The sequence below is a fragment of the Salvelinus alpinus genome, chromosome 11, assembly GCF_045679555.1.
Source record: "Salvelinus alpinus chromosome 11, SLU_Salpinus.1, whole genome shotgun sequence".
In the NCBI taxonomy this organism is placed as follows: Eukaryota; Metazoa; Chordata; class Actinopteri; order Salmoniformes; family Salmonidae; genus Salvelinus; species Salvelinus alpinus.
The window spans coordinates 75546084-75558583 of NC_092096.1; the positions used below are offsets into that span (position 1 = coordinate 75546084).

At 46.7% G+C, this 12500-nt stretch overlaps 1 protein-coding gene across 1 annotated transcript in view; it reads right to left on the bottom strand.

Moving 5' to 3' along the window:
* Window positions 1-346: 346 nt before the first annotated feature.
* The window catches only part of LOC139534809 (phosphatidylinositol 4,5-bisphosphate 3-kinase catalytic subunit alpha isoform-like), a 45132-nt gene continuing 32978 nt past the window's right edge, over window positions 347-12500 (bottom strand). Inside the window, exons 9-14 of the mRNA XM_071334268.1 lie at window positions 10941-11044; window positions 8030-8129; window positions 7788-7859; window positions 7465-7571; window positions 3997-4118; window positions 347-429 (exon numbers count right to left, since the gene is read on the bottom strand). Of these exons, the coding sequence (XP_071190369.1) occupies window positions 347-429; window positions 3997-4118; window positions 7465-7571; window positions 7788-7859; window positions 8030-8129; window positions 10941-11044 (588 nt within the window). The remainder of the gene's footprint in view (window positions 430-3996; window positions 4119-7464; window positions 7572-7787; window positions 7860-8029; window positions 8130-10940; window positions 11045-12500) is intronic.

The window sequence follows — 12500 nt, forward strand, 5'->3', positions numbered from 1 at the left end:
TCTGTTCTGATAACAGCTTGCTAACTGTCGCCAAAACTAAAGCTAGACAGTCAGGAAGCATAAAAAATTTCAAAAAACGATGGATAGAGGACTATTTGGGGACCTTGGTTTGACAGCCCCCCCCCATCCTTTGTGTGTGTGTGTGTGTGTGTGTGTGTGTGTGTGTGTGTGTGTGTGTGTGTGTGTGTGTGTGTGTGTGTGTGTGTGTGTGTGTGTGTGTGTGTGTGTGTGTGTGTGTGTGTGTGTGTGTGTGTGTGTGTGTGTGTGTGTGTGTGTGTGTGTGTGTGTGTGTGTGTGTGTGTGTGTGTGTGTGTGTGTGTGTGTGTGTGTGTGTGTGTGTTTTTTCTTACCTTAGGTCCAATCCCTGGTTCTGCCAGATATTCTCCATTATTTTAATAATCTGCAGAGTCAACATGTCCTGACGTAGATCTACACAAACACAGATCAGAGGATGTTTTAGGGAGAGTCAAACACTGATCAGAGGATGTTTTAGGGAGAGTCAAACACAGATCAGAGGATGTTTTAGGGAGAGTCAAACACAGTTCAGAGGATGTTTTAGGGAGAGTCAAACACAGATCAGAGGATGTTTTAGGGAGAGTCAAACACAGATCAGAGGATGTTTTAGGGAGAGTCAAACACAGATCAGAGGATGTTTTAGGGAGAGTCAAACACAGATCAGAGGATGTTTTAGGGAGAGTCAAACACAGATCAGAGGATGTTTTAGGGAGAGTCAAACACAGATCAGAGGATGTTTTAGGGAGAGTCAAACACAGATCAGAGGATGTTTTAGGGAGAGTCAAACACAGATCAGAGGATGTTTTAGGGAGAGTCAAACACAGATCAGAGGATGTTTTAGGGAGAGTCAAACACAGATCAGAGGATGTTTTAGGGAGAGTCAAACACAGATCAGAGGATGTTTTAGGGAGAGTCAAACACAGATCAGAGGATGTTTTAGGGAGAGTCAAACACAGATCAGAGGATGTTTTAGGGAGAGTCAAACACTGATCAGAGGATGTTTTAGGGAGAGTCAAACACAGATCAGAGGATGTTTTAGGGAGAGTCAAACACTGATCAGAGGATGTTTTAGGGAGAGTCAAACACAGATCAGAGGATGTTTTAGGGAGAGTCAAACACAGATCAGAGGATGTTTTAGGGAGAGTCAAACACAGATCAGAGGATGTTTTAGGGAGAGTCAAACACAGATCAGAGGATGTTTTAGGGAGAGTCAAACACAGATCAGAGGATGTTTTAGGGAGAGTCAAACACAGATCAGAGGATGTTTTAGGGAGAGTCAAACACAGATCAGAGGATGTTTTAGGGAGAGTCAAACACTGATCAGAGGATGTTTTAGGGAGAGTCAAACACAGATCAGAGGATGTTTTAGGGAGAGTCAAACACTGATCAGAGGATGTTTTAGGGAGAGTCAAACACAGATCAGAGGATGTTTTAGGGAGAGTCAAACACAGATCAGAGGATGTTTTAGGGAGAGTCAAACACAGATCAGAGGATGTTTTAGGGAGAGTCAAACACAGTTCAGAGGATGTTTTAGGGAGAGTCAAACACAGATCAGAGGATGTTTTAGGGAGAGTCAAACACAGATCAGAGGATGTTTTAGGGAGAGTCAAACACAGATCAGAGGATGTTTTAGGGAGAGTCAAACACAGATCAGAGGATGTTTTAGGGAGAGTCAAACACAGATCAGAGGATGTTTTAGGGAGAGTCAAACACAGATCAGAGGATGTTTTAGGGAGAGTCAAACACAGATCAGAGGATGTTTTAGGGAGAGTCAAACACAGATCAGAGGATGTTTTAGGGAGAGTCAAACACAGATCAGAGGATGTTTTAGGGAGAGTCAAACACAGATCAGAGGATGTTTTAGGGAGAGTCAAACACAGATCAGAGGATGTTTTAGGGAGAGTCAAACACTGATCAGAGGATGTTTTAGGGAGAGTCAAACACAGATCAGAGGATGTTTTAGGGAGAGTCAAACACTGATCAGAGGATGTTTTAGGGAGAGTCAAACACAGATCAGAGGATGTTTTAGGGAGAGTCAAACACAGATCAGAGGATGTTTTAGGGAGAGTCAAACACTGATCAGAGGATGTTTTAGGGAGAGTCAAACACAGATCAGAGGATGTTTTAGGGAGAGTCAAACACAGTTCAGAGGATGTTTTAGGGAGAGTCAAACACAGATCAGAGGATGTTTTAGGGAGAGTCAAACACAGATCAGAGGATGTTTTAGGGAGAGTCAAACACAGATCAGAGGATGTTTTAGGGAGAGTCAAACACAGATCAGAGGATGTTTTAGGGAGAGTCAAACACAGATTAGAGGATGTTTTAGGGAGAGTCAAACACAGATCAGAGGATGTTTTAGGGAGAGTCAAACACAGATCAGAGGATGTTTTAGGGAGAGTCAAACACAGATCAGAGGATGTTTTAGGGAGAGTCAAACACAGATCAGAGGATGTTTTAGGGAGAGTCAAACACAGTTCAGAGGATGTTTTAGGGAGAGTCAAACACAGATCAGAGGATGTTTTAGGGAGAGTCAAACACAGATCAGAGGATGTTTTAGGGAGAGTCAAACACAGATCAGAGGATGTTTTAGGGAGAGTCAAACACAGATCAGAGGATGTTTTAGGGAGAGTCAAACACAGATCAGAGGATGTTTTAGGGAGAGTCAAACACAGATCAGAGGATGTTTTAGGGAGAGTCAAACACAGATCAGAGGATGTTTTAGGGAGAGTCAAACACAGATCAGAGGATGTTTTAGGGAGAGTCAAACACAGATCAGAGGATGTTTTAGGGAGAGTCAAACACAGATCAGAGGATGTTTTAGGGAGAGTCAAACACTGATCAGAGGATGTTTTAGGGAGAGTCAAACACAGATCAGAGGATGTTTTAGGGAGAGTCAAACACTGATCAGAGGATGTTTTAGGGAGAGTCAAACACAGATCAGAGGATGTTTTAGGGAGAGTCAAACACAGATCAGAGGATGTTTTAGGGAGAGTCAAACACAGATCAGAGGATGTTTTAGGGAGAGTCAAACACAGATCAGAGGATGTTTTAGGGAGAGTCAAACACAGATCAGAGGATGTTTTAGGGAGAGTCAAACACAGATCAGAGGATGTTTTAGGGAGAGTCAAACACAGATCAGAGGATGTTTTAGGGAGAGTCAAACACTGATCAGAGGATGTTTTAGGGAGAGTCAAACACAGATCAGAGGATGTTTTAGGGAGAGTCAAACACTGATCAGAGGATGTTTTAGGGAGAGTCAAACACAGATCAGAGGATGTTTTAGGGAGAGTCAAACACAGATCAGAGGATGTTTTAGGGAGAGTCAAACACAGATCAGAGGATGTTTTAGGGAGAGTCAAACACAGATCAGAGGATGTTTTAGGGAGAGTCAAACACTGATCAGAGGATGTTTTAGGGAGAGTCAAACACTGATCAGAGGATGTTTTAGGGAGAGTCAAACACAGATCAGAGGATGTTTTAGGGAGAGTCAAACAGTTCAGAGGATGTTTTAGGGAGAGTCAAACACAGATCAGAGGATGTTTTAGGGAGAGTCAAACACAGATCAGAGGATGTTTTAGGGAGAGTCAAACACAGATCAGAGGATGTTATAGGGAGAGTCAAACATAGATCAGAGGATGTTTTAGGGAGAGTCAAACACAGATCAGAGGATGTTTTAGGGAGAGTCAAACACTGATCAGAGGATGTTTTAGGGAGAGTCAAACACAGATCAGAGGATGTTTTAGGGAGAGTCAAACACAGATCAGAGGATGTTTTAGGGAGAGTCAAACACAGATCAGAGGATGTTTTAGGGAGTGTCAAACACAGATCAGAGGACGTTTTAGGGAGAGTCAAACACAGATCAGAGGACGTTTTAGGGAGAGTCAAAGTTCTGATATCAATAATGCTGTTACATAAGCAAATACACTCCACTTCCTGAAACACAAACAATAACATATACAGCCTATACCCCTCCCCCCTCACCATCTCCGTTCTTGAAGATGACCTCGTTGTTAGTAAACAGTAGTTCACTCATGATGTCAGGGTTATCCCAGTTCAGCCACAGAGGACGCTTCGCTGAAGACATGATCCTACACTCCTCTAACCTGGGGGAGGGAGAGAACACAGTTCAGCCACAGAGGACACTTCGCTGAAGACATGACCCTACACTCCTCTAACCTGGGGGAGGGAGAGAACACAGTTCATCCACAGAGGACGCTTCGCTGAAGACATGATCCTACACTCCTCTAACCTGAGGAGAGAACACAGTTCATCCACAGAGGACGCTTCGCTGAAGACATGATCCTACACTCCTCTAACCTGGGGGAGGGAGAGAACACAGTTCATCCACAGAGGACGCTTCGCTGAAGACATGATCCTACACTCCTCTAACCTGGGGGAGGGAGAGAACACAGTTCAGCCACAGAGGACGCTTCGCTGAAGACATGATCCTACACTCCTCTAACCTGAGGAGAGAACACAGTTCATCCACAGAGGACGCTTCGCTGAAGACATGACCCTACACTCCTCTAACCTGGGGGAGGGAGAGAACACAGTTCATCCACAGAGGACGCTTCGCTGAAGACATGATCCTACACTCCTCTAACCTGAGGAGAGAACACAGTTCATCCACAGAGGACGCTTCGCTGAAGACATGACCCTACACTCCTCTAACCTGGGGGAGGGAGAGAACACAGTTCATCCACAGAGGACGCTTCGCTGAAGACATGATCCTACACTCCTCTAACCTGGGGGAGGGAGAGAACACAGTTCAGCCACAGAGGACGCTTCGCTGAAGACATGATCCTACACTCCTCTAACCTGGGGAGGGAGAGAACACAGTTCAGCCACAGAGGACGCTTCGCTGAAGACATGATCCTACACTCCTCTAACCTGGGGGAGGGAGAGAACACAGTTCAGCCACAGAGGACGCTTCGCTGAAGACATGACCCTACACTCCTCTAACCTGGGGAGGGAGAGAACACAGTTCAGCCACAGAGAACGCTTCGCTGAAGACATGATCCTACACTCCTCTAACCTGGGGAGGGAGAGAACACAGTTCAGCCACAGAGGACGCTTCGCTGAAGACATGATCCTACACTCCTCTAACCTGGGGGAGGGAGAGAACACAGTTCAGCCACAGAGGATGCTTCGCTGAAGACATGACCCTACACTCCTCTAACCTGGGGAGGGAGAGAACACAGTTCAGCCACAGAGGACGCTTCGCTGAAGACATGATCCTACACTCCTCTAACCTGGGGAGGGAGAGAACACAGTTCAGCCACAGAGGACGCTTCGCTGAAGACATGATCCTACACTCCTCTAACCTGGGGAGAGAACACAGTTCAGCCACAGAGGACGCTTCGCTGAAGACATGACCCTACACTCCTCTAACCTGGGGGAGGGAGAGAACACAGTTCAGCCACAGAGGACGCTTCGCTGAAGACATGATCCTACACTCCTCTAACCTGGGGGAGGGAGAGAACACAGTTCAGCCACAGAGGACGCTTCGCTGAAGACATGATCCTACACTCCTCTAACCTGGGGAGGGAGAGAACACAGTTCATCCACAGAGGACGCTTCGCTGAAGACATGATCCTACACTCCTCTAACCTGGGGAGGGAGAGAACACAGTTCAGTGTGGGCTGACAACCCCTCGTCTACAGATCTCAGTGTGGGCTGACAACCCCTTCTCTACAGACTCTTCAACACCTTTTGAATCCCAATGGCTTTGGCCCGCAGATTTCTTCGGTCGAAACTGCAGAAAATAAGTCAGAAAACTTCTAATATCAATTCGCTAGATTTTCTACGTGTTACTGACTGCACCATTTGGACACACGCCTGTACTTATCCGTGCAACACAGTCCGTCGTCTGCATTGCCCCCGGACAGTATTTGTAGGAATTCCCACACTCGGGGTAGGCTGGAGCGGGCATTGTTCCAAGGCCTTCACAAAACGGTCTTTACCCACGAGAAACACTTCCTAATCTGTCAAAATGTTATGCTTTTTCCCTCTCTTCCTGTGAGGTCTTGGAGACTCAGTGTTGCCCACTCCTGCTTCCTGTTGTCTCCTGCTGCGTAGAATGTTCTGACTGTTGCTCTCTCCTGCTTCCTGTTGTCTCCTGCTGCGTAGAATGTTCAGCCTGTTGCTCTCTCTTGCTTCCTGTTGTCTCCTGCTGCGTAGAATGTTCTGCCTGTTGCTCTCTCTTGCTTCCTGTTGTCTCCTGCTGCGTAGAATGTTCTGCCTGTTGCTCTCTCTTGCTTCCTGTTGTCTCCTGCTGCGTAGAATGTTCTGCCTGTTGCTCTCTCCTGCTTCCTGTTGTCTCCTGCTGCGTAGAATGTTCTGCCTGTTGCTCTCTCTTGCTTCCTGTTGTCTCCTGCTGCGTAGAATGTTCTGCCTGTTGCTCTCTCTTGCTTGCCAGCGGCGTCACAGCGCTCTCCGGCGGGTCTGGCCGCGTAACACTAGCACCACCACTCTGATGCAGCGGCTGCTTTGGTACGGGCTGCTGTCTGTCGGCTGAGAGCTAGCTCACAAGCATAGCGTGTCTCCACCCTAACCCTCTCTACTTCTCCACCCTAATCCCTCCTGCTCCACCCTAATCCCCCCTGCTCCACCCTAACCCTCTCTACTTCTCCACCCTAATCCCCCCTGCTCCACCCTAACCCTCTCTACTTCTCCACCCTAATCCCCCCTGCTCCACCCTAACCCTCTCTACTTCTCCACCCTAATCCCCCCTGCTCCACCCTAACCCTCTCTACTTCTCCACCCTAATCCCCCCTGCTCCACCCTAACCCTCTCTACTTCTCCACCCTAATCCCCCCTGCTCCACCCTAACCCTCTCTACTTCTCCACCCTAAACCCCTCCTGCTCCACCCTAACCCTGTCTACTTCTCCACCCTAATCCCCCCTGCTCCACCCTAACCCTCTCTACTTCTCCACCCTAATCCCCCCTGCTCCAACCTAACCCTGTCTACTTCTCCACCCTAATCCCCCCTGCTCCACCCTAACCCCCTCTACTTCTCCACCCTAATCCCCCCTGCTCCACCCTAACCCTCTCTACTTCTCCACCCTAATCCCCCCTGCTCCACCCTAACCCTCTCTACATCTCCACCCTAATCCCCCCTGCTCCACCCTAACCCTGTCTACTTCTCCACCCTAATCCCCCCTGCTCCACCCTAACCCTGTCTACTTCTCCACCCTCACAATTTTACATTTCAACTTCAATGTGGTATTGACGTCCCAAGGTCTCAGAATAGCATGGACCGTGTGTGTGTGTGTGTGTGTGTGTGTGTGTGTGTGTGTGTGTGTGTGTGTGTGTGTGTGTGTGTGTGTGTGTGTGTGTGTGTGTGTGTGTGTGTGTGTGTGTGTGTGTGTGTGTGTGTGTGTGTGTGTGTGTGTGTGTGTGTGTGTGTGTGTGTGTGTGTGTGTGTGTGTGTGTGTGTGTGTGTGTACCTGAGGTTTCCTAGCTGGTGAACAGGGTTCAGAGGAGAGACGAAGCCTTGTAGAGACTCCATGTAGTCTGGCCTCGACATGTGTTCTACCAGGAACTTCATCTGGGTCTGACAACCAGTCAAATCACAAGGTTAAGATACATCAACCAATCAACATGCAGGGTTAGACACATCAACCAATCAACACAGAGTCATACCACCATAACACTATCCGATCAATAAGCATATAAAGTAAAGTGTGTGTATGTAAATCCGTAGCGTGTGTGTGTATGTAAATCCGTAGCGTGTGTGTGTATGTAAATCCGTAGCGTGTGTGTGTCTTACTTTCTGTGTCTCATCTTTCTTCTCCTGTTTCAGTGTGTCTGTGAGGTTCACCAGTTTATCCATCGCCTCCACCTGGAATAATAATAACAACAACACAAACAACAACAACAACGGCATCAACAACAACAACAACAACAACATCAACAACGACATCAACAACGACATCAACAACAAAAACAACAACATCAACCAAAACAACAACAACGACAACAACAACAACAACATAATAATATAATCTTCACCTGTCTGTTGAGGTGTTTGAGGTACATCCCACAGGCTCTACAGAACGCTTCCAACAGCAGACCAAACCTCCTGGACACAGTCTTATTGTGCATCTCTGACCTGAGAGAGACAGAGACAAAGACATAGACATAGAGAAACAGAGAGTGAGAGAGAGAGAAAGAGAAAGAGAGAGGGAGAGACACACAGAGAGAGAGACACAGAGAGAGAGACACAGAGAGAGAGAGAGAGATAGAGAGAGAGACAGAGAGAGAGACAGAGACAGAGACATAGAGAAACAGAGAGTGAGAGAGAGAGAAAGAGAAAGAGAGAGGGAGAGACACACAGAGAGAGAGACACAGAGAGAGAGACACAGAGAGAGAGACACAGAGAGAGAGAGACACAGAGAGAGAGAGACACAGAGAGAGAGAGACACACAGAGAGAGAGACACAGAGAGAGAGAGACACAGAGAGAGAGAGACACACAGAGAGAGAGACACACAGAGAGAGAGACAGAGAGAGAGACAGAGAGAGAGACAGAGAGAGAGACAGAGAGAAAAACAGAGAAAGAGAGACAGAGAGAGAGACAGAGACAGAGAGAGAGACAGAGAGAGAGACAGAGAGAGAGACAGAGAGAGAGACAGAGACAGAGAGAGAGACAGAGACGAATCATTAATATAGTTAGGCTCTGGTCATCAAATATATACATCTAATAGTAGTGGACTATAAAGCCAATAGTAGGGTGAATAGGGTGCTATAGTAGTGCAGTAGGTAGGGTGAATAGGGTGCTATAGTAGTGCAGTAGGTAGGGTGAATAGGGTGCTATAGTAGTGCAGTAGGTAGGGTGAATAGGGTGCTATAGTAGTGCAGTAGGTAGGGTGAATAGGGTGCTATAGTAGTGCAGTAGGTAGGGTGAATATGGTGCTATAGTAGTGCAGTAGGTAGGGTGAATAGGGTGCTATAGTAGTGCAGTAGGTAGGGTGAATAGGGTGCTATAGTAGTGCAGTAGGTAGGGTGAATAGGGTGCTATAGTAGTGCAGTAGGTAGGGTGAATAGGGTGCTATAGTAGTGCAGTAGGTAGGGTGAATAGGGTGCTATATTAGTGCAGTAGGTCGGGTGAATAGGGTGCTATAGTAGTGCAGTAGGTAGGGTGAATAGGGTGCTATAGTAGTGCAGTAGGTAGGGTGAATAGGGTGCTATAGTAGTGCAGTAGGTAGGGTGAATAGGGTGCTATAGTAGTGCAGTAGGTGGGGTGAATAGGGTGCTATAGTAGTGCAGTAGGTAGGGTGAATATGGTGCTATAGTAGTGCAGTAGGTAGGGTGAATAGGGTGTTATAGTAGTGCAGTAGGTAGGGTGAATAGGGTGATATAGTAGTGCAGTAGGTAGGGTGAATAGGGTGCTATAGTAGTGCAGTAGGTAGGGTGAATATGGTGCTATAGTAGTGCAGTAGGTAGGGTGAATAGGGTGATATAGTAGTGCAGTAGGTAGGGTGAATAGGGTGTTATAGTAGTGCAGTAGGTAGGGTGAATAGGGTGATATAGTAGTGCAGTAGGTAGGGTGAATAGGGTGTTACAGTAGTGCAGTAGGTAGGGTGAATAGGGTGCTATAGTAGTGCAGTAGGTAGGGTGAATATGGTGCTATAGTAGTGCAGTAGGTAGGGTGAATAGGGTGCTATAGTAGTGCAGTAGGTAGGGTGAATAGGGTGTTATAGTAGTGCAGTAGGTAGGGTGAATAGGGTGATATAGTAGTGCAGTAGGTAGGGTGAATAGGGTGTTACAGTAGTGCAGTAGGTAGGGTGAGTAGGGTGCTATAGTAGTGCAGTAGGTAGGGTGAATAGGGTGCTATAGTAGTGCAGTAGGTAGGGTGAATAGGGTGCTATAGTAGTGCAGTAGGTAGGGTGAATATGGTGCTATAGTAGTGCAGTAGGTAGGGTGAATAGGGTGATATAGTAGTGCAGTAGGTAGGGTGAATAGGGTGTTATAGTAGTGCAGTAGGTAGGGTGAATAGGGTGATATAGTAGTGCAGTAGGTAGGGTGAATAGGGTGTTACAGTAGTGCAGTAGGTAGGGTGAGTAGGGTGCTATAGTAGTGCAGTAGGTAGGGTGAATAGGGTGCTATAGTAGTGCAGTAGGTAGGGTGAATATGGTGCTATAGTAGTGCAGTAGGTAGGGTGAATAGGGTGATATAGTAGTGCAGTAGGTAGGGTGAATAGGGTGTTATAGTAGTGCAGTAGGTAGGGTGAATAGGGTGCTATAGTAGTGCAGTAGGTAGGGTGAATAGGGTGCTATAGTAGTGCAGTAGGTAGGGTGAATAGGGTGCTATAGTAGTGCAGTATAAATGGAATAGGGTGTTATAGTAGTGCAGTAGGTAGGGTGAATAGGGTGCTATAGTAGTGCAGTAGGTAGGGTGAATAGGGTGCTATAGTAGTGCAGTAGGTAGGGTGAATAGGGTGTTGCAGTAGGTAGGGTGAATAGGGTGTTATAGTAGTGCAGTAGGTAGGGTGAATAGGGTGCTATAGTAGTGCAGTAGGTAGGGTGAATAGGGTGCTATAGTAGTTCAGTAGGTAGGGTGAATAGGGTGCTATAGTAGTGCAGTAGGTAGGGTGAATATGGTGCTATAGTAGTGCAGTAGGTAGGGTGAATAGGGTGCTATAGTAGTGCAGTAGGTAGGGTGAATAGGGTGCTATAGTAGTGCAGTAGGTAGAGTGAATAGGGTGCTATAGTAGTGCAGTAGGTAGGGTGAATAGGGTGCTATGGTAGTGCAGTAGGTAGGGTGAATAGGGTGCTATAGTAGTGCACTATAAAGGGAATAGGGTGCTATAGTAGTGCAGTAGGTAGGGTGAATAGGGTGCTATAGTAGTGCAGTAGGTAGGGTGAATAGGGTGCTATAGTAGTGCACTATAAAGTGAATAGGGTGTTATAGTAGCAGACTTACTTGAGATGCCAGAAGAAGAAATGTCCTATCCTCTGGTTGGTCAGAGCCTTCTTAATGAGGAACCTGGCCAGAGGGTTGTCCAGGTACATCTCATACTTCAACACCTGAGAAATGGGACACATGTACACTCTATGGGACCCAAACACAGATTAGGCCCAGTGTTAGACTACACTCTATGGGGCCAAAACACAGATTAGGCCTAGTGTTAGACTACACTCTATGGGGCCAAAACACAGATTAGGCCTAGTGTTAGACTACACTCTATGGGGCCAAAACACAGATTAGGCCTAGTGTTAGACTACAAGGCATTTTCAATGGAGATTCTCTCTTGACTATTGACAGAGAGACCTGTACAGCTGTAGGAGAAATAGACAGACAGACAGACCTGTACTAGCTGTAGGAGAAATAGACAGACAGACAGACAGACAGACAGACAGACAGACAGACAGACAGACAGACAGACAGACAGACAGACAGACCTGTACTAGCTGTAGGAGAAATAGACAGACAGACAGACAGACAGACAGACCTGTACTAGCTGTAGGAGAAATAGACAGACAGACAGACCTGTACTAGCTGTAGGAGAAATAGACAGACAGACAGACCTGTACTAGCTGTAGGAGAAACAGACAGACAGACAGACAGACAGACAGACAGACAGACAGACAGACAGACAGACAGACAGACCTGTACTAGCTGTAGGAGAAATAGACAGACAGACAGACCTGTACTAGCTGTAGGAGAAACAGACAGACAGACAGACAGACCTGTACTAGCTGTAGGAGAAACAGACAGACAGACAGACCTGTACTAACTGTAGGAGAAACAGACAGACAGACAGACCTGTACTAGCTGTAGGAGAAATAGACAGACAGACAGACCTGTACTAGCTGTAGGAGAAACAGACAGACAGACAGACAGACAGACAGACAGACAGACAGACAGACAGACAGACAGACCTGTACTAGCTGTAGGAGAAACAGACAGACAGACAGACAGACAGACCTGTACTAGCTGTAGGAGAAATAGACAGACAGACCTGTACTAACTGTAGGAGAAACAGACAGACAGACAGACCTGTACTAGCTGTAGGAGAAACAGACAGACAGACAGACCTGTACTAGCTGTAGGAGAAATAGACAGACAGACCTGTACTAACTGTAGGAGAAATAGACAGACAGACAGACAGACAGACCTGTACTAGCTGTAGGAGAAATAGACAGACAGACCTGTACTAACTGTAGGAGAAACAGACAGACAGACAGACCTGTACTAGCTGTAGGAGAAACAGACAGACAGACAGACCTGTACTAGCTGTAGGAGAAATAGACAGACAGACCTGTACTAACTGTAGGAGAAACAGACAGACAGACCTGTACTAACTGTAGGAGAAACAGACAGACAGACAGACCTGTACTAGCTGTAGGAGAAACAGACAGACAGACAGACCTGTACTAGCTGTAGGAGAAACAGACAGACAGACCTGTACTAACTGTAGGAGAAATAGACAGACAGACAGACAGACAGACCTGTACTAGCTGTAGGAGAAATAGACAGACA